The 26,463-nt window shown below is 31.1% G+C and overlaps 2 protein-coding genes across 10 annotated transcripts in view; one reads left to right on the forward strand and one right to left on the reverse strand.

Annotated features, from left to right (window-relative positions):
* Positions 1-464: 464 nt before the first annotated feature.
* Positions 465-17,080, forward strand: LOC106074995 (calnexin-like). Of its 4 annotated transcripts, none has more exons than XM_056038207.1 (21): positions 465-588; positions 2,948-3,101; positions 3,254-3,333; positions 3,653-3,711; positions 3,823-3,887; positions 4,084-4,160; positions 5,013-5,094; positions 5,819-5,887; positions 6,039-6,086; positions 6,254-6,329; positions 6,424-6,502; positions 8,265-8,339; positions 8,457-8,492; positions 8,621-8,734; positions 8,831-8,871; positions 9,011-9,201; positions 9,456-9,605; positions 11,850-11,978; positions 12,840-13,049; positions 13,343-13,386; positions 13,660-17,080. In XM_056038207.1, exons 2-21 carry the CDS (start codon positions 2,949-2,951, stop codon positions 13,700-13,702), a joined length of 1,821 nt encoding a protein of 606 aa, XP_055894182.1. In that variant the 5' UTR covers positions 465-588; position 2,948; the 3' UTR covers positions 13,703-17,080. The 4 variants fall into 4 exon arrangements, with proteins under 4 accessions (XP_055894182.1, XP_055894183.1, XP_055894181.1 ...); XM_056038208.1 differs by lacking the exons at positions 465-588; positions 11,850-11,978 and adding exons at positions 636-1,052; positions 11,235-11,360; XM_056038206.1 differs by lacking the exon at positions 465-588 and adding an exon at positions 638-1,052.
* The window catches only part of LOC106069331 (uncharacterized), a 39,444-nt gene continuing 28,418 nt past the window's right edge, over positions 15,438-26,463 (reverse strand). For all 6 annotated transcript variants that reach the window (XM_056038213.1, XM_056038212.1, XM_056038210.1 and 3 more), the window contains 4 exons: positions 26,291-26,383; positions 25,570-25,632; positions 21,753-21,930; positions 15,438-20,344 (listed from right to left, as the gene is read on the reverse strand). In XM_056038213.1, the coding sequence (XP_055894188.1) occupies positions 20,158-20,344; positions 21,753-21,930; positions 25,570-25,632; positions 26,291-26,383 (521 nt within the window). In that variant the 3' untranslated portion in view covers positions 15,438-20,157. The remainder of the gene's footprint in view (positions 20,345-21,752; positions 21,931-25,569; positions 25,633-26,290; positions 26,384-26,463) is intronic.

A 26,463-nucleotide genomic window follows, 5' to 3' on the forward strand; every position in this document is an offset into this window, starting at 1 on the left:
TTCAATGCCATAAATATCTGATTTTGGGTTGTGACACAATCGATCCTTCGAGGGGAGCAAACTACTCCATGTACATAACGGATCAAGTTAGGTTCTACTACAAGAACAACTGCTCATAAAGCCAATCAACTGCATGCTCGAGTAGCCTACTGTTCATAAGCTTAAATTATGGTCAACTGTGTTGACCAATTGAGAGATGCCGAGATAGCGTTAATTTAAGTTGTAGATCATTATAAGCAACGTTAACATTATGAGAATTGATGGCGACATTTCCATTAAATCATATGTAGATAGATATATGACATACAGTTCGTAATTAGGATAGGATCCCGATTTTTAGTAAATGAAAAACAAAATTCGCTGTAGTTCTTATAACAGTGTGGTATATTATCTTATCTAGGTCTGCTGCAATCGCCTTCAGTAACACACTTTTATTATGTTCATGACGTCAGTCGTTAACACGTTACACTTCATCTCATTGGGAACATTGTTACTTTATTCAAAATCCATAGTTAATTGTTATTTTACTCAAGATTTCCTAGTCGCTCAAGTAGGCCTAGAAATACACAGATTGAGAACTCTTACTAGGTTTGAGATTATATAGATCTACTTGTGACGTTTTAGTCTAGAAAACAAGTTCCGGTGAATAACGCTTCCTCTGACAAATGAGAATTCACCACGTTTGGCAAATAACGGACCGGTTATTGACGATCAAGAATCTAGATTTATCTAGAACACTTGATTTGCATGTTGAAAAAATAATCCAAAAATATTAGATCTTATAATATATTAGATCTATTTCGTTTGCAATATCTAGATCGAGTAGATCTAGTTTAGTAGTTAATTGATCGGCCATAGCATTAGGTTAGGCTAAACTCATTAAACTCACTGTTAGACTGTTACTTACTGTACTTGTTAGACTTGTACTTGTAGTCTGTAGAGTGTAGATTTTCTGTACAGTTAACTGTAGACTGTAGTCACTTTAACTCTATTAAATAAAAGGCTTAGCCTGGCTTGTGTTGTAAAGTCAAAGTTCAAGGTGTCTGGTTAGAGTAAGTTAGGTTATGATTATCTGTATCATCAATAATTAGATCTATCATTTAATTTGATTCATATAATTTATATAAATTATAATATAAAATATAATAAAGATAATCATATAAAAAATAACCATATAAATTATTTAATTTTAAGAAAGGGGAAAAAGTCTGAAAGGTTTGGTATGGCAACTTAACTAGAGCCAGAGCAGTCTATTTTTTTAATTTGAGAATGATTTGATGATACTGACTGAGGAGATGAGTCTGTTATGATATTATATATATATAGATGTATAATAGAATCAAGAATCTGATCATGTAGTCTAATATATTTAGATGATATCTAACCATATTTTAGAGCTCTAGGCTAGGTCTAGTGATAGTTTATCACTATTTACTATTATCAGTCTTAGACCTTCTTATCTTATAATATATAAAAAATATAGATGTTACTTCAAAAAAGATGATTACGTCCTACACATCACATGCATATTAACCAATGACCTAAATTCTGCAAAGTCACTGGTTTTCCTGGCTAGCTCAGGCAACCCATTCCATGCTCTAATAGGGAAGAAGGAGCTTGGAGCATTAAATACCAATTTGTCCTATCATATGGAATGAGGAATGTGCCTTTATATAAATCTTTGTCTCTGAGTATTTTATTAAATTTTGTATTTGAAGATTACGGTTCAGTGTTTTATGTATAATTAAAGTATAATTGCTACTTTACTTTTGAGTTTTGAGTCTTCTATCCTGAAGGCTTACTAAATTTAGTGATTTTACTAAAGGTGTTACTCTAGTCAAATTTGAATATTCGTTTGTTATGAATCTCACTGCTCTATTTTATGTCTGTTCCAGTTTCTTAATGTTTTCTTGAGTTGAGGGGTCCCAAACAGAGGATGCATAATCTGTTATTGGCCTAACCAGGGTTAAATAACATTTACTTTATTAAACTTTCGTTTTATGTTCTTATTTGATTCATATTATAGAAATTTCTTTTAATAAACCCTAATGCCTTGTTTGATTTTTTGATAGTTTCATCAAAATCAGTAGAATTGAGTTTTTTTGTTACTCTTAATAACTGACATTTTTCTGGGTGGAAAGACATGCTTCAATTTGATTCCCATTTCTGTAATTCATCTAATTCTCTTTGTAAAATTTCTGCTTGTTGAATTGTTTTTTTTGTTCTGTATATTATGCCTAAGTGAGGGTATTACAATAAAGGAAAAAAGTGGGGGGGGGGCATGCTGTTAGTTTAGTATTAGCTTTCATTTTAATTTACTGGAGATTTGCAATAAATACATTGAATCATTACTAACAATTTAGAGAAATATTTATAATAACCTTTTTGTTTGGATTCTACATTGTGTTTAAGCTACTTGTAATTTCAAGTTGTCATTTGATAGGCAAGTTCTTGTCTTTTTTTGAACCTTAATCACATTCAAGCAGGAATCAATAATTTTCGTGGCATCTCATTGGTGTATGTGATCACTATCATGCTTCCACATCTTCAACACAATAATATCTACTTCCTGTTATGTGCACAACATAGTGTGAATGTGGAATGGTGTGAATGCATATTGAAAGAGGAAGAAGAAAAAGGACAGAAAAAAATGGAGTACTTTGAATGCGGATATTTCGGATATTATTTTCGTTGAGCCAGGATTAAAGTTCTCATAATCTACTACTTGTAGTTCTGTGTTAGTGCATGATTAAAAGTCTCATTTGCTCATGACATTTCCAAAATAAATAATTGGAAACATTTTTTTAAATATATATATATATTATATTAGATATATTTAACCAGAATTTACCTTTAGATCAGTCTGATCTAAATTAGACTTTATTTTAACACTAACCTGCACTACTAGTACTAAGTATTTAATACTGAGTTTTGCTCTTTTTTTTAGGATGAAGATCATTTTTAGTTTTTCCCTCTTGGTTATATGTTTGTTTTCGCTCAACTTCTTTATGGCTTCTGCTGATTTTGAGGATGAAGAGGAGGATATTGATGATGGTGTGGTAGAGGTGGAAGAAGAAGAAATGAGATTTCCTAAAGAAAGGGTAATTAGTCTTTTTGTATCACAGCCTATAACATACAATTTTAAAAAAATGGAATAGAGAAAAAAAACAATGTTAAAGTTTTAATATTTCAATATGTGTATTATCTGCAGCTAAATATAGAATTCATATGAAAATGTTTTTCTTTTCAATAGCCTGAGTATGAGAGGCCAATACCTAATGGTGACACCTACTTTTACGAACCATTTGATACAAGAGCTGAATTTTTGAAAAAGTGAGAGCTTTGCACAAAAATGACTGTATTAGATCAGCATTTCTCCACCTTTATCTCAAAAATATTTATTGGGCAAAGTATCATCTTAAGTGCATCATAGCACTCCATTCATCCTTATACTGAAAAAAAAATACATTTGAATTTTTTGTTCTTTTGTAATTTATGGCTGCAGAACCTTTCAGTTTCTAGAGTACATAATATAAGGTGGAGAAATGCTGTAATAGATTTAAAGTATCAGAAAAAAAAAGCTTTTCTAGTTTTTCTATCTAGCCAATATAAAATTCTACAAATGTCATTCATGATCCATTTGTTTTCTTAGATGGGTGCAATCTCAGGCTAAGAAAGATGGTGCTGATGATCATCTTGCCAAATATGATGGTAGGATCAGAATTTTCTTTCCCTTTTCAAATTCAATTTAAAACATTGGAATAATTATCATTAAATTTTCACATTGTTGCTAACTGGTTATATATAATATGTATATTTTAGGTAAGTGGGTGATAGAAGAGGCTAAAGAAAATCCAATTTTGAGAGACTTAGGCTTAATCTTGAAGGTAAGTTTTTTTTAGTTTTTAATACTATATAATATAATAAAACAAACTACTTCATTATACTTTTAAAATAATTTATTGTAAATTATTTGCTATATATTTTTTTTTATTTGGTTATTAGTTTCAGCAGATATATATATTTTAAATATGGCTACAACATTCTTCATGTAACACAATTTCTTTTTTCTCTCCTAACTAGTCAAAAGCAAAGCATCATGCTATCTCAGCCAAGTTAGATAAACCATTTGAATTTGATGGAAAGCCTTTAATTGTCCAGTGAGTAAATATGTACTATAATCTGTCATTACTAAATAGGTTTCTGTCTGTCAGATATGGTGTACCCATTAATTACATAAAGCTTTAACATAAAATCTATTGAACTGCCCCTTTTCTGCTGCTGGCTATGAGATATATTGGGACTGCTATTCAAAAACTGATATTTGCTAGAAGCAGAGACTTTCACAAATAATTTATTACTTGTGTGCTATTGGTAGCAATTTATTTTTATTATTACTATTCCTTTATTACATTTCCTTGATGCTCTCTATGAAACAAACTTCCGTACTCTGGTGTAACTACCTGATACAGCCTACCATTTCACTGACAGATTTGATCTATAGAGGATTTATTACCCAGCTAAAAACTGAAACCTGTCATGCGTCCTTGCCAATGTGAAGGGTGAAAAGTCATTCATAGACTTGATATAATTTTTGGTGTTGCTATTGACAGATAAAAAGGACATTGTTTTATGTGCATTGTTGTGACTATTTTGATTGAAGGTTAATGTCTTTGAATGTTCTTGACATGTATTCTGCATAACAAATTGATCTTCCTTAACTGCAAGATGATCCTTGCAAGATCAAAAGTTATTGTGTAAATTTGCTTAAAATTGTATTGATCCATTTTATACTTAACATTGCAGCAACGATAAATGATAAATCCTTAAAAAAAAAAAGACTTTTTAGTTGTTTTAAAATATTAAAAAATGTAATTACTATAAAAAAATGAAACTTTATCACTGAGAGAGAGTGAGTGAGTCTATACAAGTGTTTTCTTTATTATTGAGAGAGAGAGAGAGAGTCCTATACAAGTGTACTAAAACAAATGTTTTGTTTGTGAATGTTCTAGGTATGAAGTAAAGTTCCAGAATGGCATTGAGTGCGGAGGTGCCTATGTTAAGCTGTTGTCTAAAACAGGACAGTTAAATCTGGTTAGTATAGTCCTCTGAGGTCTTAGTCTTGGATTATTCCACTATTTATTGAAAAGTCTGAAATTCCTAAAATTAAATTGACTTTTAAAAAAATTCTTAAGAATTGTAACTTTTCATGGCTAAAGAAAAAGATAATTGTCTACCATTTTCATGTTTCAAAAAGTTAGGTTTTATAGTTTGTCTTCTGCACACGAGATATCTTTATTCATTGATGCAAGATAGCTATGGTTTCGACATGCCGTCCTAAGTAAATTTATGAAATGATGACTGATAATTATTTATTATTAGTCAACTAACTTTTCAAAGCTGAATTCTATAATCAGTCAAGAAACATAAAAAAAACCCACTTCATAGAATGATTAAAATCTTGTCATAAAAGATGAAAATAAGACAATATTTGGGGTAGGCGCAGTGTCTTATCTTGGTTTCACACACTCAAGATCTAAATAATCATTAGTGAACTAGTTTTTAAACAATTGTAACTCACTTTCACTCAATGTTATCACTTAAAAAATGATCATGCTGCTCTGAGAGCTGAATAGTCAAGTGCAGTGCTGTGACAACTTTCTTGCTAGCAACTACACTGACTTTTAAGTGTGAGAATTGACTATGCTGTCTTCAGTATATAATGATGAAATGCCTAGACCCTTGTGCTCAGTAGACTCATTCTGTTGGTAGTTCTCAGTTCTCCATTTTTTAAAAGTTTTCTTTAATTATTTAACAGAAAGCATTTACTGACAAAACACCTTATACCATTATGTTTGGCCCTGACAAGTGTGGCAATGACTATAAGGTAATCATGGCATTTAATTAATTTTATTATTAGAAGGATTTTCAATTGTAATTGTAAATTATTAAGAGTTAATTGTTGATCCATTAGAATTAATTGTTGACCACTTAATATGATTTTTGACTTACACATTATTTTTATGTATATTCAATAGCTTCATTTTATCTTTCGGCACATGAATCCTAAGACTGGAGTATATGAAGTGAGTATTTTATGTAGTATTGTATCCACTTTCTTCATTTTAGAGTTGATTTTGTTGATCTTGCTTCAAAATTTTAGTAAGTTCTATACATATAATTCGATTAAAAAGCTAATTTCTAATAAAGGACATAATAATATTTGTTGATTGTCTAAATATTTTGTTTCTAGGAGAAGCATGCAGAGAAACCAACAGCTAAGCTTGAAAGTTTTTTCACTGACAAAAAGACTCATCTTTATACCTTAAGTAATTACTTTTTCCTATTACATTTTTAAAATTTTGTTCACACAGTAGATAGAAGACACAAAAAAATGTGATCATTTCTGTTTTGTTTGTCTAGCTGTAAACCCAGACAACACATTTGAAATCAAAGTAGACAATGGACTGGTGTCTTCAGGAGATCTTCTCACTAACTTTAGGTATGGGCATAATATAGTTTATTACAACTGTTTGTATTTGTGCTTAAGTAGAAACAATAGATGGTTTAAAAAAGTAATATGTATGTATGTACTAAAACCAGAGATGCCTACATGTCAAAGGGAAATGTGTATTCCCAGACCTGGAAATGTATATTTTGAGGGGCAAATGTGTATTTTCCTATATATATAAAGAATAATACTCATTGAAGTAGGTAACATATACGAAATGTAGCAATCCTAACACATTTTGTTCATTTGTCAAAGTAATTACACTTTTAATCTTTGTAGAATATGTTAGAATGATGCCGTTCTTGTCACTTGGGAATAATTTTATGATCATAATGTCTCTAATGTATTCCACATTCCATAATAGCGCAACAGAAAATTCATCCAAAAGAAAGGGAATTTTTGTTACAAGTGAAATTAGACTAAAACCAGATCTGATGGTTTGCTTTGCTGAATCAGTGACATCAAATTCTATAAAAGTAGTTTTGTTTATATGTAATTTCTTTAAAAGTTATCCAGACAATGAAAATATTTTATCACATTTTGACAAAAAATTCAGATTTTCTTCTTTCAGACAATTCTGTGCAGAGTTTGCAATGAAAGCTTTGCATCCTCTATAATCACTAACAACAAACATTTTAAATTCTTAAGGCTGCTTTTTCTTTCTATGTGCTTTCTTTTCTGTTTTACTATGTTTTTTTTTTCAGGCAGGTCATCCAAATTAGTCATTAAATTTGTTTCTAATATAAAAGCTGAGCTATTGAGTCTGCTGATTAGCTGTTGTAAGATAAAGCTTTATTCTGGTTTCTGATGCTTGAAGTTGTTTTATAAAATAAACAGATGTATTGAAGGAGGGCACAAGGAATCAAGAATTTAATAATTTTTGTCAGCATAATTAAAGCTTTTCTTTTGCAAACACACTCAGACTTGAATGCCCCTGATTTCATTCTTTGATGAAACCTAGCTAGTCGCTAGTGACTATAACAGTAGCCCTTGATCTAAGACTGAAGATACGTTCTGAAAGTCAGGGAACATCAGTTTGATTCCCTTTATCATGCTAAGAGAGAGAGAGATTAATATTAAGCTCAACCAATATTTCTTCTATTAAAACTTCTGCCCTGCTCACTTTCATCTCAAAAGAACTCTATGCTGAATTTGGTGGTTTTAAAAAAAATCGATTCTAGATCTAGACCTAGAATAGCTCTGTTGTGAAATACTAGTCTAGAACTAGACCTATACAAAGTTAGAACAGCCAATTTTGCCCCCTTTTTTTTTTTTTATTCCATTAATGATAAGGAGATCAATAAATCTCTTGATAAGATGGCAAAAATTGCTGCTTTGAAGTAGATCTAGATCTAGTTACAGATATCCAGAGCCTTGAGCTACTAGACCAAGATCTAGTCAGTAGTCTAAATCTATTATTAGATGTATTTTTATTTAGATTAGTTCTAAATCTAAGTATATTAAACACATGGTCACATCTTATGATCTAGAATCTAAATTAGAATTAGATTTGGATCTTGTGGTAGATTATTTAAGAATAGTCCATTTCCAGGCATTGTTGCACTGATCTATATAGGATTAGCAGGAACTACTTTTTTTTTCGAGGGGGGGTGCTGTTGGTGTAGAAATGTGTATTTTCAGATGATAAAACCGTACTCGCGTATTTTCGTGTCCATTTGCGTACAAAATATGCAATATGCGTACTTGTAGGCAACTTTGCTATAACTCAAAATTTGTCCTTTTTTTCTGTTAGCCCTCCTGTTAATCCACCTAAAGAGATAGAAGATCCTAATGACAAGAAACCTGCTGAATGGGATGATAGAGAAAAGTAAGTAATGCTGCTAAAATAAATAACTATTAATGTAAAGGTATGTTGTTGTTTTTTTTCTCTAATTTTGTTTAAAAAAAAATAGTTATACAATACTGTATTTATTTGTTTTTTCAGGATTCCTGATCCTGATGCTAAGAAACCTGATGACTGGTAGGTACATCAAACAATATGTGGGAAAACCTTTTTCTTAGCTGTTGAATAAATAAAAATCTTCCTGTTTTAGTTTAAGCAGCATTCCTAATGTTTTTTTTTTTTTTTAATAATTCAATATTGTGAAGGGATGAATCTGAACCAGCGACAATAGTGGATGAGGATGCTGTAATGCCTGATGGTTGGTTGCTTGAGGAAGAAGTCTACATTCCTGATCCATCAGCTGTCAAACCTGAAGATTGGTGAGTCTGGGGAAATTAGATTTAAGAATAAAAATAAACATTTTTAATAATTACAAAAATTGTTGACAATTTTTTTTTTGCTTTAAATTACTTTAGGGATGATGAAATGGATGGAGAATGGGAAGCCCCTCGAATTGGTAAGTGCAAATGTACAGTTTTTTTTGTACATCAACTCCTCAATACAAATATGCTCTTGTTGGACATGTTGTTCATGAAATTTGTTTTCTTTCATTCGTTTATCACAGTGGAATTATAAATAAATGTCTTTTGTTATAGACAATCCTAAATGCAAAGATGCTCCAGGCTGTGGGCAGTGGGAGAAACCCACTATTCCTAATCCTAAATACAAAGGTACCTGGAGGCCTCCCATGATAGAGAATCCTAACTATAAAGGTGAATGGAAGCCCAGAACAATTGCCAATCCTGACTACTTTGAAGACAAGACTCCCTACAAAATGACACCAATTGTAAGTGATGGTGTTTTTACTTATGACATGAATTATGAAGTGTGTAACAGCTTTTAGTGATCTTATTTATACATGCACAATACAATGAACCACACCATAAAGTCTGTACTACTGAAGTATTTTTACTTTATATTTATCTAACAATTGTGTTCATCTATTTCTATTTTTTTGACTTCCAGTATTTGTTTGTCCTTAATCACAACCAAATATTGGTCTGTTCATGGTTGTCACAAGCATTTATATTTGATTCTCAGGAAGCTATTGGTCTAGAGTTGTGGTCCATGAGTGATGATATTCTGTTTGATAACTTCCTTATTGCTGACAATCAGAGTGTAGTAGATCATTTCACCTCCATAACTTGGGAAGTTAAGAGTATACAAGAGAGAAGTGCTGCATCTACAGGGGTAAGAATGTTTGTGGGATAATTTTTTTTTTTTTCTGAAAGCATTGAATTGTTTGTCTTTGAAAATATCCTATATTTGAATATATTTAGAATGTTGAATTTTCTGGAAAAAGAAAATATGTACATATTGATATAATAAGTTAAGTTTTCTCTCTGTGAAGAAAAAACAACGAGACTGTAAATATGAATTAATATGTATCACCTGACTTCATTTTGGTTCTTACACTGGCCTTATGAAGCCTTAGGATATCATAGAGAACAGAAACAAGTGACCTTTATTTCACCTGTTGTAAGACTTTTACAACTTGACTTAATTAAACATGTGCATAAATCTGCTCCGTACATAATATCAATCCTGTAACCCATGGGTGGGCAAATTACGGCCCACAGACACCTACAGAAATCAGGTTATATAAAAAATGAAAATTTATTAATAATAAATGTCTATATAAATTATTGAAACTTCTGATTCTATCACTACTGATGAAGATGCTAAAGAAATATTGTCTCTACATGTCATTCTAAAGAGTTTAAAGTAAATGAAGATTATTCTTATTGGCAACATTTCAAAACATTCAGTCAAAGACACAAACTCAGACCAGTATTTATTCTATGCTATGAAGAAATGTGTTGAAAGTGTTGGGTCGGCTTGAAACAAAATGGCAAGTGTAAAAACTGATGGAACCTTGCTTTGACTGAGAAAAACAGATTTAAAAAAAATAAATTTAAGAACAATATCCCAACCAGAAAGTTTGTGCAAAGCTGCATTGAATATCAAACATATTGACCAAATTATCTCATTGATCAAACCTTTCAGAGGTAGTGGATTTAAACACAGGTAGTTCTGAGAAGTACTTATAGATTTGGAAATAAAACATTTCGATGTTTGGAACTACAGTAGTATCCTCTGGCTTCGCATGGGCAAGGTATTGAGAACAATAGGTAATCTTAAAGAAGAAATTGTTGTTCCTTGAAGAACATTGACTGTGTTTTTGTTACTTAGAGTTCTATGCAGAGTGGAAGACAGACTTCATGTTTTTCATTGGAAGTATTGCATTGAGTTGTTTCCACATGAAATGTATGTGCCTGTAAAATCTTTTCGTAATTTGAAAGCAGTCACGAGGATAACACTAGTAAGCTAGTTCCACAGTTCCGAAACATTATGCATGATTTTAAAGAGTTCCATTAAGTACAACTGTACGTTTGTGGTGAAATGTTGTAATGTAAAAAGACAATAGCAAAATTTTAAAAAGTACTCAAAAACTTAGTTTCAGAAGTTGCTCTTGTTGTAATTCCTCAATTGGGAGTGTAAAAAAAGGATTTGTATGATACAGTATAAAAGTAAATTTAAAGACATTATACACAGATACACAGTTAGGTTAGCATATTTTTAAAAAGTTTTAATTACATATTATATATATATATATGTATATATGCGGCCCCCCATTCCCCTCGATGGAAAAAGGTTGCCCACCCCTGCTGTAACCCTTTCTGTAAGGATACTAGATCCAGTGAACTCCACTACACATACAGAGGACTAATAATGGAACAACATTAAAGTTTCTATCCAAGTTGACTTTTGTTTCCTAGGGCAATGTTGAATAAAGTGTTTTCTTAATGTCATCTTCAGCAAAGCATAATACAGGCAATTAAAGATGCCACTAATGAACGGCCATGGTTGTGGGCTGTGTTCATCCTGGTAGTTGTGCTACCTATTATATTAATCTTAACTTATTGCTGCGCTGGCAGCTCAAAGGTAAACCCAACATTGGTGGCTCGCCTGTAGATAGATGGATGTTGCTGTTGTTGCCTTGGAACTATCAGCATGCTTTCTCATCTTAAGTTTTTTTTTTGGTTTATAACTTTTTGTTTTGCATGTTTTATATCTGAACACACCTATTAGTTCATGATTTATAAATATTTAAGCAAAGCATTACTCTAGTCTACTAGCCTGAAATATCAATTTTGTGATAAAAAAAAAAAGAGTAGAAATAATTAATGTTATTAAAACTTTTGTATTATTTTTTTTTATAAATGGTCATAATGTATTAAATGTAAAATAATCATTTTGAAATAAGGTTAAAGTTTTTAATGATTATCAATGAGCTGAAGATCAATGACATAGACTGGTGCTTTACTTAAAATTTTTTTTTTTTTGGTTATTTAGTTTTTTTATTTTTGCTTTCATTTTTTTCTTTCCTCTGTTTTGCCCCCCTCCCCTTTTTTTTCTGTGTTGTAATGACAGAGTTGGTGGCAGGCTATAAAGAGCTCAACTGAGGAGCGTCCATGGCTCTGGGCTGTCTATGTTGTAGTACTCCTGCTACCAGTAGTACTGTTAGCCATCTGCCTTTGTCCAAAATCTGGTCCTGTGAAGGTGCTTGTTTTATTTTTGTTTCATTTCACTTAACATTACTTTTATGGTGTTATAGCTTAGAATCTCACTTGTTGGACCAATGTTAACAAGGTTGGGTGTTTAACTAGGTTGATAGTATTAGGCCATATCATACAACTGAAGACAGCTTAAATACTAGGCAGGGGATTCTGTTAACCCATTATCTAGCTAAAGATATTTTTGTTATTGAAGGAATTTTAAAAAAGTTCTTTAACTTTTTAAAATATAAATATTAAAAGCAGTTTTTCAAGAAAATAAAGTATATTTTTTGCTATTTAATTAAATGAAAAATTCATTGTATGTTTAAAGAAAGTTACTGGTTTGAAAGGAGTTACCATCAGGTGCATTAAAGATGAAATTGTTAACATAATTTAATGGTATTGTGAGCATGCCTTTTGTTTCAATATTGTTGTAACAGTGATAATTTGATTTGATTCATTTTGGTATTAATTTATGTTGTTGAAAGAATCTTGTTTTAGTCAGAAGTTAGTAGTTCTAGTTTCTATCATTCTGTTTTGAAGTTTAATGTTTAGGTTTTCAGTAGTCCTAATTAAGTTTTGTACAAATAAATTTAAAAGACATACAGTTGTATGTTACTATTTTATACACATCTAAATAACATTGATGAAATAGATATATAATTTAACACTGTATGTAAACAAAAATGTTTGAGATATATTTTAAAAATTACATTAATTTTTCTTAATTATTGCAATGGTATAAGATTTTTTTTTTTTTAAAAAAAGGTCTTTAATCTTTTATATTGACTAAGAGTACAAACTCTAAATGACTGTGATATGTATAGAAATGTATTTTGATGAAAAAGTCATATTCTCCCATCAGCCTGAGGACATTGATGCTCACAGGAAGAAGTTTGATGATGCCACTCCTGATGTGATTGATGAAGCTGAAGAAAGTGGGGCCAAAGAGGAAGAGGAGGAGGAGGAAGAAGAGGAGAGCAAGAGTGGAGCTGGGGATGGCACAGTGGCAGAAGGTGGTGAGGAAACTGTGGAGGCTGGTGCTGCTGGAGATGGCAGCTCTCCAGTGGAGGAGGTAAGTTTTGTGTGTGTGTGTGTGTTCAACTTTCTGCCTAAGCTATGTACACAAGCTAGAGAAAAGTGTCATGATAACCAAGTTCTTATGTTATTTTACATAGTGTATGCAATAAAGAAGACTTATAGGCTGATAGGAATCTGGTCTGCTCCTCTCTTATAATCTTGACTTGTGTTGTTTATATTTATCGACAGTTAATCCAATAGTTTGTTATTCATATCCTATTCATCATTGTATGATAATCTACCATTGAATCATTTAATAATATATTTGTGTTCACTACTTCCTTGCAGTCTGGTGAAGGCAGTGTTGAAGGGGAAGCTCAAGGATCTCCCAAGTGAGTAGGAATTTTAAATTTCACTAAATCTACTGGAGATATTTATATGATTTTTATAGTTTTTAATGTATTTGATATTAGATTTAGTTATCCCTAGAATAAGTAGCCATATTTAATATCATAAAAGTCTGATTTGTAACTGTATCAATGCTAGGTTATAAGAGAATTAAAAAATACAGCTTTTTAAACTTGCGGTGTTCAGAAGCCTACGTTAACTTAATGACCATAATTATGTGAAGATTCTAATTAATAAATATTTTTTTTTATGTACAGGAAATCGAATAGTCCTAGGAAACGAAGGAACAGAAAAGAATAATGTGTGAATGCCATTGAGAGACAATTTGGCGTGTAGATGTCAGTCCCATCCTTCATTCATCTAGAGTAGACACAAGCACTTCACACATTATCATCATTTGGTTTGTTACACACTTAAAAGAAAAGAAAGAACAATGCATTAATAAGAACATATAGCATGGGAGTATGTGGTGTAGTAGTAGCTGTATGGGCAGTCCGAGGGAAAACAAACATTGACTGGGAACCAGAAAGGAATTATTTTTTTTTAGCTTTTTGTTTTAAACATATTACTAAATTTATTAAACAAGTTATCTCATGTTTATTTAAATGATATAATCTGTGTTTTTCCTATTGTACACGGGTGTGTATGTATTTATATGTGAAGACCCATGCTATATCTGTTTTGAAATTGTGAACTTAACATTATCTTATTCAGTCTTTTTTTTTTTTTTTTTTTTTAACATTGACTTTTTGTGTATGTGCATATGTTCTGATGAATGCAATGTCACAGAATATCATTCAGATCAATGTTTTATTTTGTTGATATTAGAAGCTCAAGAAAAGAATTCTTCATAATAGTAGTGGAAACACAATGTAAGCATCAAAACAAACAATGAAAAATCATTGAAATCTAATGTAGAATATTGTACTTGTTGCTGGGTCAGACGTCTTTTCTTGATGCTCAATTTAGATAAAGTGCATTGTGCTTTACTTATTTTGTGACATTTTGACTGTGTGATTGCTAGTTGCATATTTAATTGGTGCTGTGATTGCATTTTTATACAGAGTGAATGAAAAATGTTTTTTTTTTCTCTTTCTGTTGTGATACCTAGTTTCCATGTGCAGATAACTGTGTAGTTAGTAGACAAATGTATGTGTGGATGTCCTATTTTGATATGGCTGCTTTGTCCTGGCCACTGACACAGCACATAATGTCAGCCTCATCAGCAATGCTGTGATACAAAAAAACAAAAAACAAATTGCTTTGCACCATCATTTTTATTTATCATTTGTCATATTTTTTGGTACCTTCTTGTTCAAAATGACATACACTTCAATGTATTCCTCAATAATTAAGTATTGTGTTTGATCACTAGCCAAGTGTTTGGTGTACATGGGTTCTATATCTATAGTTGTCATTGCAGACTGTGTGTGTGTGTTTGGAATAGCCAGAAATTTAATTTCAATTTTGTTACTCAATGTCACTTGTAATTATATTCTTAGTCAGTTTCATGCCATTCAGATTTCATTTTTTTTAAAAACATCTTTATTTGTGATGAGAATCCTAAAAAATTAAAATTAATTTTTAAAATTCTTTTGTTATTCCTATATGATGTAATTATTTTTCTGTTACGTTTGTAACATTGTTTCAGAAAAAAAAAGATTTGATTTTGTTCATTTCAAAAGAATTAAAGATTTTTGTTCATTTTTTTAAAAACAATTTTATTGAATTTGTCAGAGATAAATAAATTATTCTTTTTTTTTTCTAGTTTTACATAAGTTACAATTGGACAATAGTGTACAAACTCATTAAGAATTGATAATGACAGACTTCTGTCATGTTTTCTGACATGTTTTAATCCTATTGTAGCTCTCTGTTAGAATGCTTCAGTGCAAGTTGGTAGTCAAAATTCTTTTATTTTTATTTTAAATAAATTGAAAATGCATAATCTAATTCAGTTTTACTTTCATATAAAAATAATACATATACATTTTATTGTAGAAAAAAAACTAGTTGCATTTCTCAAACATTTAGCTTGTTCAGTTAAAATATGTAATTTTATTGAGAAAGATATATATAAAAAGATCATATTTACACCAGCATGTTTGGTCTATGTGCCAGCATATAATCCAAACCATGAATATTTACAAGTTCAGTTGAAATCAGAATTTTTCTAAATGAATATTTGCTGCCATCAGAGCCATCAGAAGAACATTGTGTCTACAATAACAAAACATCTTTAAAAAAATATTTGTTTCAACACACTAAATGCATTAAGAAATAATAATAAAAAAAAATCTTCATTGGGGTGGCCCTTAATTTTCTTTTTTGAAAGAACATTGTAATTTAAGATTTGATGGCATCTTACAACTTTTTTAACAACTTACTAATAGTTTTCTGTTACTGGCAAATTTTTAAAGAAAATTGTGTGTACACATTTATGGAAATTAAGCAATAATTTATAAACTTGAAAACTAAGGGTCATCCCTATGTACATAGTCATGATTTAGTATAGGGGTAATATTACATGAAATCTCTTAATGGTTAAAAGCTTAATGCATGCTATAACATTTAAATGAAATTAAAGAAACTTTGCAAACAGAAAGCAAACCTATTTTAAAAATGTAATTAAACTAAGGCAGAATCCATAAAAAGTACCTTAAAGTCAAACAACTAACCCAAAAGACAGCTGTAGAGTGAATACATAAATAAAGTGATATCTGAAGACAACAACAAAAACTTATGGTCACATTAAATCTAAAAAAATTAAAACAACAGGAGTAATTCCCATTAGAGGTGAAGATAACTTAACACATAATGATAATGAAATTAAAGCTAACATTCTTTAAAAATATTTTGCATCAGCATTCTCAGGAGACAAAGACATATTAATATATTTAAACCAGTAGAAAACATAGCAGATATAAATGTACAAGAAAAAGGAATCCAAAAACTATGCTAGCAAAAAAAAAAAGCTTTTGGACCTGATTGTATTAGAGCTAGATTGCTCAAAGAACTAATTCAAAATTCTTTATCAGGCATCACTAAATCAGCAAATAGTACCGAGTGACTGGAAAGAAGCTAATGTCACTTATTTGAAAAAGAAAAATCTGATCCAGGAAACTACAGCACAGTATCACTCACCAGCATCACATGTAAAATTCTAGATCACATTATATGTAGAAACACCATAAATCACTTAGATCAACATAATGTCCTCACTCCTTACCAACATGGCTTTAGGAAAAATAGGTCATGTTAAACTCAACTATTAGGATTAATTGATGATTTTTTAAAGGGATTAGATATTAGTGAACAAATAGACTTAACTTTTGCGAATGGGATATAAGGCAAAGGGTGCCCCCTTCAGACTTGGCGAGTCAAAGATTGAAGAGTTGGATAAGTTCACATACATTGGTAGCATCATAACAAATGATGGGGATGTCTACCGCAATGCAGTGTGCTGAACAGGAAAGGCATGGAGCATTTTCCAAAGGCTGCAGCCTATTTGGACAAGCCAATCCATTGGACTCGAGACAAAAATACACCTATTCAACATCATCATCATCCCAACAGCAACATAAGCATGTCAGACATGGAAGTCATGTCAAAATTGAGAAAAGACTGAATGCGGCTCAACAAAAATGGGTGAGGAGTCAGTTACATAGATTGATAATCGATAATCAAACAAAGAAATCCTATGCCGAACTGGGAGTTGAACACTTAGTGAGATTGTGACAGAGCATCGCATGTGGTTTGCGGGACACGTTCTCCGACAAAATAAACTAAGCATACCAAGAGTTGTGATGACATGAAGGCCAATAAAGGGATGTCCTCATATAACATGGCGCCACACATTCATGGAGGACCTCAGAACAGTGGACACCAGGTGGGAGGAGGCTTCAGACATTGCCAGTGACAGATCTTTGTGGAGACAGCTTGTCGCCCAATGCGCCATGGGAGGACCTAAGTCTAAGTAAGAACAAATAGATGCAATTTTACAAGACTTTTCTATGGCATTTAACAAAGTTCATCACCTTAGCCTGCTTACAGAACTAAAATACTTTGGCATTAATTGTTCATTACATCAATGGATTCAGGATTATCTAATAGAAAGAGAACAAACTGTAATAATAAATGGCTCTAATCAACACCAATAACAGTAAATTTAGGTGTGCTTCAAGTAACAGTCTTAGGTCCACTACTATTTTTAATTTACATAAATGATCTACCAAATTGCATTAGTTCAGGAACAAAAGTCAGATTATTTGCAGATGATAATATATAGAACAATAAAAACACAATATAATGAAATTTTACAAAAATAATTAGAAGAATTACAGAAATGGGAATCAAATTGAAGCATGTCTTTCAACCCAGAAAAATGCCAGCTATTAAGAGTAACAAAAAAAAAATAAATAAAAGCTTATTTTATTCATCGTAAACCAGTCTCAGAGACTAAAAACTCAAAATATCTAGGTGTAATAATAAATGAAAAGTTATCATGGAATCCCAATATTGATGAAATTATTAAAAAATCCAGCAAAACATTAGGGTTATCAAAAGAAATTTGTACAAATCAAACATCATAATAAAACTAAAATGCTATTTAACTTAATTAGGCCAATATTAGAATATGCATCCTCTGAGAGCCCTCAATTTAAGAAAACATAAAGAAACTAGAACAAATACAAAATAGAGCAGTGAGATTTATAACAAATGAATATTCCTATTTGATTAGAGTAAAACCATTATTAGAATCATAAGAGACACTTCAGGACAGAAGAATAAAAAGTAAAGTAGCTATAATACATAAAACACTAAACCATCATTTACAAATAGAAAAATAAACCTAATGAAACTCTGAAAACGCTAGAATAAATTCTTACAAGTGCTCCTTCTTACCTAGTGCCATTAGAGAATGGAATGGGTTGCCTGAATCAGCCTGGAAAACCAATGACTTAGGAGAATTTAAGCCACTGATTAACATGCATGACTAAATTGACACATGAAATGTGTCAGACTTAATTATCTTCTTTTTTCAAGTAATGTCAATAATATATAAGATAGGAAGAAGAGGCAACAACACAAATACAAGATTTGAACTTTTTATCTCCTCAAACACATTGGCTGATGATACTATCATTTAAATAGTTCAAGATTCACTGAATTATCTAAATTGCACTTGCTTTGAATAAAAATGGATTTCATGACAGTCATAAACAAAGCACAAAACGACATTTGAATTGATTTCCTGTATAAATAGTTGACTACTATACATTCTTCTATTTTTTTTTTTTTTTTTTACCTCTATTTTGTTTTCAAAAGGAGGCAGGCTAAAATCATCCTGAGACATTATTTTTTTTTGCAATTCCTTTATTCAGTTAGCAAAGTCTTCATTGGAAAAGGTCAGAAGGTCAGAAAAACCTAGATGGATATAAGGTTTTCGATTTTGATATCTTTGGGGAAAGAATTACTAGTTAATTGGTCACACTGGGAAAACTCAAGTTGGATTGTTATTATTTTTAAAAGCATTCTAAAATTAAATTTGATATAGACAATCATCTTAAACTGACATACATCACAGTGGGTATTCCTTCAAGAACATTTGAGCTCTGCCTTCTAAGTCTAGATCTATGGCTGGAATTTTTTTTTCTTGGAGTAAATTTATAGATGCATTTAAGGGTAACCAGGATTTTTTCAGGGGGAGGGGAAAATAAGGGGGGTTTAAAAAATAAAAAAAATCTCATCATTCATTAAGAGCAAAAAAAAAATCACTCTTTCAGAGGTTGGTCAGCTATATAAAGGAGGAATTGTTTTTTCTATAAAAAACAACTGTTTATGTTACCAGTAGCCTACTTGTTAAGTTTTTACCTAGCAGCAGCTTGAAGTAAAAGAAACATTTAAATTAGTTAGAATAGGAAATACTATATTAAAAGAATATTTCGTTAAAATGTGTATAACTCATCGGTAACAAAGATAAAGTTAAAAGAAATGCTCAGATTTCACTTAAACTGTTTTTAGTAAAACTTAACTAAATCAATAAATTAAACAGTCTTATTAAAGCATGGCATGGCCTTATGAGTGCTGATGTGCAAAAAAATAAAAAGAACTTTGTCATAAAAACTATGACAATTTTCTTGAATAAGCAGACATGAAAATGGCACATTTCAAATAAAATATTAAAATAACTCACTAAAAGCATCATCAGCTGGAATGAGATATATATAAGTAGAAGAACAATGATGGAAGTGTTATTATGATTTTCCCTTCAAAACTAAGCAGTCTAAGAAGAAAAATTGTAAAGTGTTTAACATATTTTGGATGTTCCTTCAAAGTTGAAGATAATTCTACTTCCTAGCCACAAACGTCTACTGGTTCAGCAATGGGCAGGGTATGAACCGGGATTATCAAGATAACCAAAACAGACAGTCCATCGCGCATACTGCACAACCAGGCAGCCATCCAAGAGTGATAAGTAGGCCTACACCTTTTTCAGTGGTCTACAGGATTATTGTGATCACTAAAGTGTCAGAAAGTTTTAAGCTCAAGATCCTCATTACAGAAAGCCAAAGGTTTTCCCTCTTCACTTTATTTGTTTGCATCTACTGACTTTATTATTCATGGTCATCTCATCCCAAGCTGATATAGTTCAGCTTTAACACATTAAAAGAATCAATAAAATGCCAAAGGATCACTCTTAAATTGATCAAAGTAAAAGCTCTGTGTGGACTTTTAAAAACAACATGAAGGCATCACTTCCTCCCAAGTTGATTGCAATAATGACAGTCTTTATGCACTTCTAAAACAACATCAACCACGTTGTGTGCTTGTTCTTGATAAAAATATTCCAACATTTCTCCGATGGTGTATCCACGCTGCGACATGACTTGGAGAAATTCATCTGAAGCTTTGTCATCTGTCCTTTGCTTGAATGACTCTCTGAAAGCAAAGTCACAATAATGGTTATATAGTAAGTATGTGTAAACTAGCCCCAATTACTTATGAAATCAACATTATTCAATTATTCAAAAAGCTTTATGGCAAGTTTGTTTAAAACAATCATTTATGAGAAGCTTTTTTTTTTTTTGTTAAGTTACATAGGATTTGTGCTACACTTGCAGGCATCCAGCCTGTGTGGGTATTCTCTCATAGAGGAAAGTAGTTGGCAGTTGATAGCCATCTGAAAGAAAAAGTTGGAGAGCTCTCAAGAAGGCAGCGGGACACACTATTGAGAATCAAAGAAAAGCCCTTGCAGAAAACAGGCACAGAAGATGGAAAGAAAATTTAATTAAACAGACATAAATAGACTCTGGCAGACAATGGCTTTTGTCTGCATATGAGACAAAATATGCAGGTTGCAACTGGGTTTTTGTTATGTGAAACCTTGAGCTCATCTTTAATCTTCAGGATTGAAGATATTGCCATATCTACATATATATATTTTCTTTTCTAATTTATGATAATAAGAACGAATTAGATTTTATGTTAGGCAGCTCATATTTTTATTTTATTTATTGGAGTGGGAAATAAGGTATGAAAAGCTTGGAATATTTCACAATTCAGTTGGTTGAAAAGATAAAATAGATTTTAGATAAGCCTTTTAAGAGTTAAAGATTATGAGTCAAAAAGAAAAAAAATTATTGAGCAAATTATTGATCACTGGAGTCTCTAAAATGAGGAGTAACATATTTAGAGTGCTGAACAAAATTCGCTTGGGAAAAAAAAACACCAAAAGAGTAAAAATTTAGCACAAAAAAATTAAATGATTTATCTGAGAAATAATTCAGCAGAGAATAAGCATCAAACAAAAAAAAAAGTATTTATGTGAATATTTTATATGCTCTTTATACGATGGTTAGAAAGAATAAAGGTAAATAAATATAAATAAATAGACCTTGCATAATTTTAAACTATTATAACAAAATCAAAAGTTATTTAAAGTGAAAGTTTTGTGCTTGGACAAAAAAACATTTGTGATTTCAATTAAAAAGAGAGAAAATGTTACAAGTGAAAAAGAAAAAAAAACAACCAAGCATTGAAATCTTCTACCTCAAATAAATTAGTTTATCAAAGCACTAACGAGCAGTTGATTGTCAAATATGATTGTTCACAGCATTCAAAATTAAAACATTTGAGAAAATAATTGGAATAAATTTAGTATTATTTATTATTTTATATTAAATAAATCCAATGAGAAAAATATCTGAATCAGAATACCAACTTTACTAAACCAAACAAAAAATACCAATTAAAAGTACCCCGACTCTATATTTGCCAAGCTGGCTTGTTACTAGTAGCTCTTTAAATTAACATAAGCAAAATAAAAGTCTTTACTATAGAAACTTACTCAATAACCTTGACCTGATTTACAGAAGCATAGCCCAAGTCTTTCCAGTGACATCTGGCATAGCCAGCTAAACTGTGTGCGAGTGGACGACCATCAATGAGTTCTAGCTCACCTCTAAGTTTGCCTTTGTAATTGATGTTTTGATTCAACAAAAACTTTATGTTCACGTCACATTTACCTTCAGGATGAAAAAAACAAACCAAAGAAACAAAGCTTGATTAAATAACATAAGAAAAATTATATATATACAGGTATTTAAGTAATTACAATGATATTTACATATGTACAAAATAATTATATCAACTGCTATCAAAGTATACAGGCTTCAAGCATATGATCAGCATTCTCTTTTATTACTCCTCAGAGGTAAGTTTCACTAGTTTGAATTTTTGAATTTGCATCCTGCAATATATGTTTTAATGTGCCTAGTCCAGAGGCCAAAAATTCTAAATCATGTTTCTTTAAGCTCGGGTGGGAGTTCAACCATCTTTGCCTGTTATTCTCTTTAATTTTCTATACCTATTCTTATCTTATCTTATATAATACAGACGTTACTTCAAAAAAGAAGATGATTACGTCCTACGCGTCATGCATTTAGTCATGCATATTAACCAATGACTTAAATTCTGCCAAGTCACTGGTTTTCCTGGCTAGCTCAGGCAACCCATTCCATGCTCTAATAGCACTAGGAAAGAAGGAGTATTTGTACAAATTTGTCCTAGCATATGGGACGAGGAATGTGCCTTTATCTTTGTGTCTTTCAGAGTATTTTATTAAATTTTGGTTTTGTATTTGAAGATTATGGTTCAGTGTTTTATGTATTATTGCTACTTTACTTTTGAGCCTTCTGTCCTGAAGGCTTTCTAAATTTAGTGATTTTACTAAAGGTGTTACTCTAGTCAAATGTGAATATTCGTTTATTATGAATCGCACTGCTCTATTTTGTGTCTGTTCTAGTTTCTTAATGTTTTCTTGAGTTGAGGGGTCCCAAACAGAGGATGCATATTCTATTATTGGCCTAACCAAGGTTAAATAACATTTTAGTTTTATGTTCTTATTTGATTTATAGAAATTTCTTTTAATAAATCCTAATGCTTTGTTTGATTTTTTTGTAGTTTCATCAATATGTGGATTCCATGACAGTTTTTCATTTATTATAACACCTAGGTATTTTGCGTTTTTAGTCTGTGTTACTGGTTTGCCATGAATAAGATAAGTGGAATTAATTTGTTTTAGTTTTTTTGTTACTCTTAACAACTGACATTTTTCTGGGTGGAAAGACATGCTCCAATTTGATTCCCATTTCTGTAATTCATCTAATTCTCTTTGTAAAATATCTGTGTCTTGTGTTGTTTTTATTGTTCTATATATTATGCAATCATCTGCAAATAATCTGACTTTTGTTCCTGAAGTAATGCAATTTGGTAAATCATTTATGTAAATTAAAAATAGTAGTGGACCCAAGACTGTTCCTTGAGGTACACCTGAGTTTACTGTTATTGTTGTTAATTTAGAGCCATTTATTATTACAGTTTGTTCTCTACCTATCAGAAAGTCTTTAATCCACTGATGCAGTGGACCATTAATGCCGAAATATTTTAATTTTTTAAGCAAACTATGGTGGTGAACTTTGTCAAAAGCCTTAGAAAAATCTAGTAAGATAGCATCTATTTGTTCACTATTATCTAAACCTTTTGAAAAATCATCAATTAGTCCTATTAGTTGTGTTTCACATGATCTATATTTCCTAAAGCCATGTTGGTATGGTGTGAGGACATTATGTTTGTCTAAGTGGTTTATGATGTTGCTACATATTATGTGTTCTAGGATTTTACATGTGATGCTGGTAAGTGATACTGGTCTGTAGTTTCCTGGGTCAGATTTTTCTCCTTTTTTAAATAGGGGGGTGACATTAGCTTCTTTCCAGTCCTTTGGTACTCTGCCCTGGTTAAGTGAAGCCTGAAAGAGTATTTTGAACACTGGGGCTAGCTCTTTACTTAGTTCTTTGAGTAATCTAGCTGGAATACCATCAGGTCCAGAAGCTTTATTTGGTTTGGTGTTGGCTAATAGTTTTTGAATTCCATTTTCTTGTACTACTATATCTTCTATGTTGTCTACTTGGTTCAAATTCAGTAATATGTCTTTGTCTCCTGGGGCTGAGAATGCTGATGCAAAGTATTTGTTTAGAATATTTGCTTTAGTTTCATTATCATTATCTATTATGTTATGTTCATCTTTTAATGGCGCTACGCCTGTTGTTTCCATTTTCTTAGACTTAATGTATGACCATAGGTTTTTGTTGTTATCTTTAGATATTACATTGTTTATGTATTCACTCTGCAGCTGTCTGCTTACTTTTTGGGTTAAGTGTTTAATTTTTATATACTTTTTGTAAACTCTTTCTGCATTAGTTTCTTTAAATTTTCTATATAGGTTTTCCTTCTGTTTACAAAGCTTCTTTAGTCTATTATTAAATCAGCATTTATTTATTTTGTTTGATGTGTATTTAGTTGGTATATGATTATCTATAATGCTTTTAAGATGGTTTTTAATGAAATTCCAGAGGTCATCGACTGGTTGGTTAATGTCTTTTTCTAATAAGAATGTTTGTTGAAAGTTTAATGCAGCTTGGTGTAGTTGTGTTAGGTTACATTTATTCCAGAGTAAGATTTTTCTTTTGGGTTTTGTATTGGCTACTGCTTTTATCTGACTGTGTATTTTTATGATCTCATGGTCTGATAGACCAGGGATAATATCATAATCAACTACTAATCCAGGTCTGTTGGTTAAGAAGAGATCTAATGTGTTGTTTAATCTAGTTGGCTTTCTAATGATTTGATCTAAACCTAGGTTGTGTAAAGTTTCTATGAAAAGCTCATTTATGTCCTTAAGGTTTTGGTGTTTATCTATGGTTAGTGTTTTCCAATTTATATCAGGTAGGTTGAAATCACCCATAATCCAAAAAAACTGCATTTTTATTTGTCTCTTTAAGTGTAGTAATCTGATTACATAGTTCCTGCATGTATTCTAAACTAGAATTTGGTGGTCTGTAAATGCTGCCTATTATTAGGGATGTTGAGGTGGTATTAATTTTACAAAATGTTGATTCTATATTTTTTGAGTTAGGTATTATAATTTCTTCTGCTATAAGAGTGTTTTTTATTCTAGAGTTGTACTTCTGACTTCTTGACTATTCACAAATGTTTGGCCAGTTTGTCAGTTGTTTCATTTTTCTTGAGGTATGTACAGTGGGATTCACTTAAGAGGAGATTGTTGGTTATTCATCATCATTCTCTTGACTTGTGTCATGTTTTGTTGTTACTGAGATTTTTTAGGTACCCAAAGCCCTCCACTTTTCTTAGGCAGATACTGTCTTTGACAGATTTTTTAATGCTGTGATTTGTGACTGCTGTCTTAAGAATTTGATTTAAGAATTTTAGAGTCTGATTATTTTTTTAAGCCTCAAATAATAGTATTATAAGTCAGAAAGATGATCTGTCAGTTTAACCTATATTTAATGTGTCTGTAGCTAGATGTGAGTTCTAATGCTCTCCTTTGTGTGCTGTAACCATCTGAGAGATTGTTAGTGTATTTTTATTCATTGAACTGTTCTACCAGAATGCTAATGGCATCTTAGATGAATTGAATGTGAAAACTAGCAAGGCAAATTATTCTGTATAAATGTAGTGACTATTTTCCTTATATTCATAGGCCTTCCTAGAGTATTTAGAGTGTTTACCATGAAGAGACATAGATGCTTAAGATAAAGACCACAGCTGAGGCGCACCCAAAAAAATTGAGTTCTATATGACCTTACCTTGAACTTGTATAGGACAGCAGCTGTCTAGGGACTTGACAGGACACTCTATCTCATCTAAAACTGCAATAAGAATTTACATATACATTAATATTTAAAATATTTAAAAGCATCCACAAAACTACATTGGACCTAGAAAAACTTACTTGTTAGTAATGCATGAGCCAATTTTAACTCTTAATTAATGAAAATGTTAGAACATTAAAACTAATAGGACATTCTATTTAACATTTAAAGTAGTTGACTAGGTTAATTACTGAGCATCCCTGACAGGCAGGTTCTCAAATAGGTAGATTCTCACTGATTTGGGGAAACTTACTAGGCTCTGAATGAGATTTCTCAATTATATAAAGAAAATGTTTTTTAAGGTTCACTAGGTGTAAAGTTCTTCATAACAAACTTAATTCTTCCTTTCACAGAAGCAACAATATTTTTTTTTCTCTTTTTCTCATTATCCATGACAGCTTAGAAATGTTTACAATTATAAATCTAATATTTCTAATATATTGATGAAAGTCCTGTAATGTTATTGTTTAAAAAATGTTTACTTGGTAAACAGAAAGATATTTATTGATTATGTTTGCATTTGGAATGCAATAAAAAAAAAATTGGGTTAAAAGCATTCTTAACATTATACTTCAGCAATTGCTAAGAAAAATATTTTTCTACTTAAAAAAATTACTGACATATTTTTTTTTCCTTAAAATGTTTTTATACTTACAAGAAAAAGTCTTATCAGCAGATTCTTGTTTCTCATCATATATTAATGTTTTCTGAAGGTTATTAATTTCTTTTTCAATTCGATCAAGTTTATCTGTAATAAATAAAATAAAATAAATGTAAATATATATATATATCTAAAGGGACCAAAACAAACTTTTCTTGTCAATAGCA

Source organism: Biomphalaria glabrata, chromosome 8, assembly GCF_947242115.1.
Source record: "Biomphalaria glabrata chromosome 8, xgBioGlab47.1, whole genome shotgun sequence".
Classification (NCBI taxonomy): domain Eukaryota; kingdom Metazoa; phylum Mollusca; class Gastropoda; family Planorbidae; genus Biomphalaria; species Biomphalaria glabrata.

What these genes read in the sequence shown, in the direction of transcription:
- LOC106074995 (XM_056038207.1), top strand. Translation starts at nt 2,949, where the DNA reads ATGAAGATCATTTTTAGTTTTTCCCTCTTGGTTATATGTTTGTTTTCG. An exon ending in CTAAGACTGGAGTATATGAA is followed by an intron (nt 6,087 to 6,253) that starts GTGAGTATTTTA and finishes TTTTGTTTCTAG; the next exon opens with GAGAAGCATGCAGAGAAACC. An exon ending in GAAGCTCAAGGATCTCCCAA is followed by an intron (nt 13,387 to 13,659) that starts GTGAGTAGGAAT and finishes TTTTATGTACAG; the next exon opens with GAAATCGAATAGTCCTAGGA.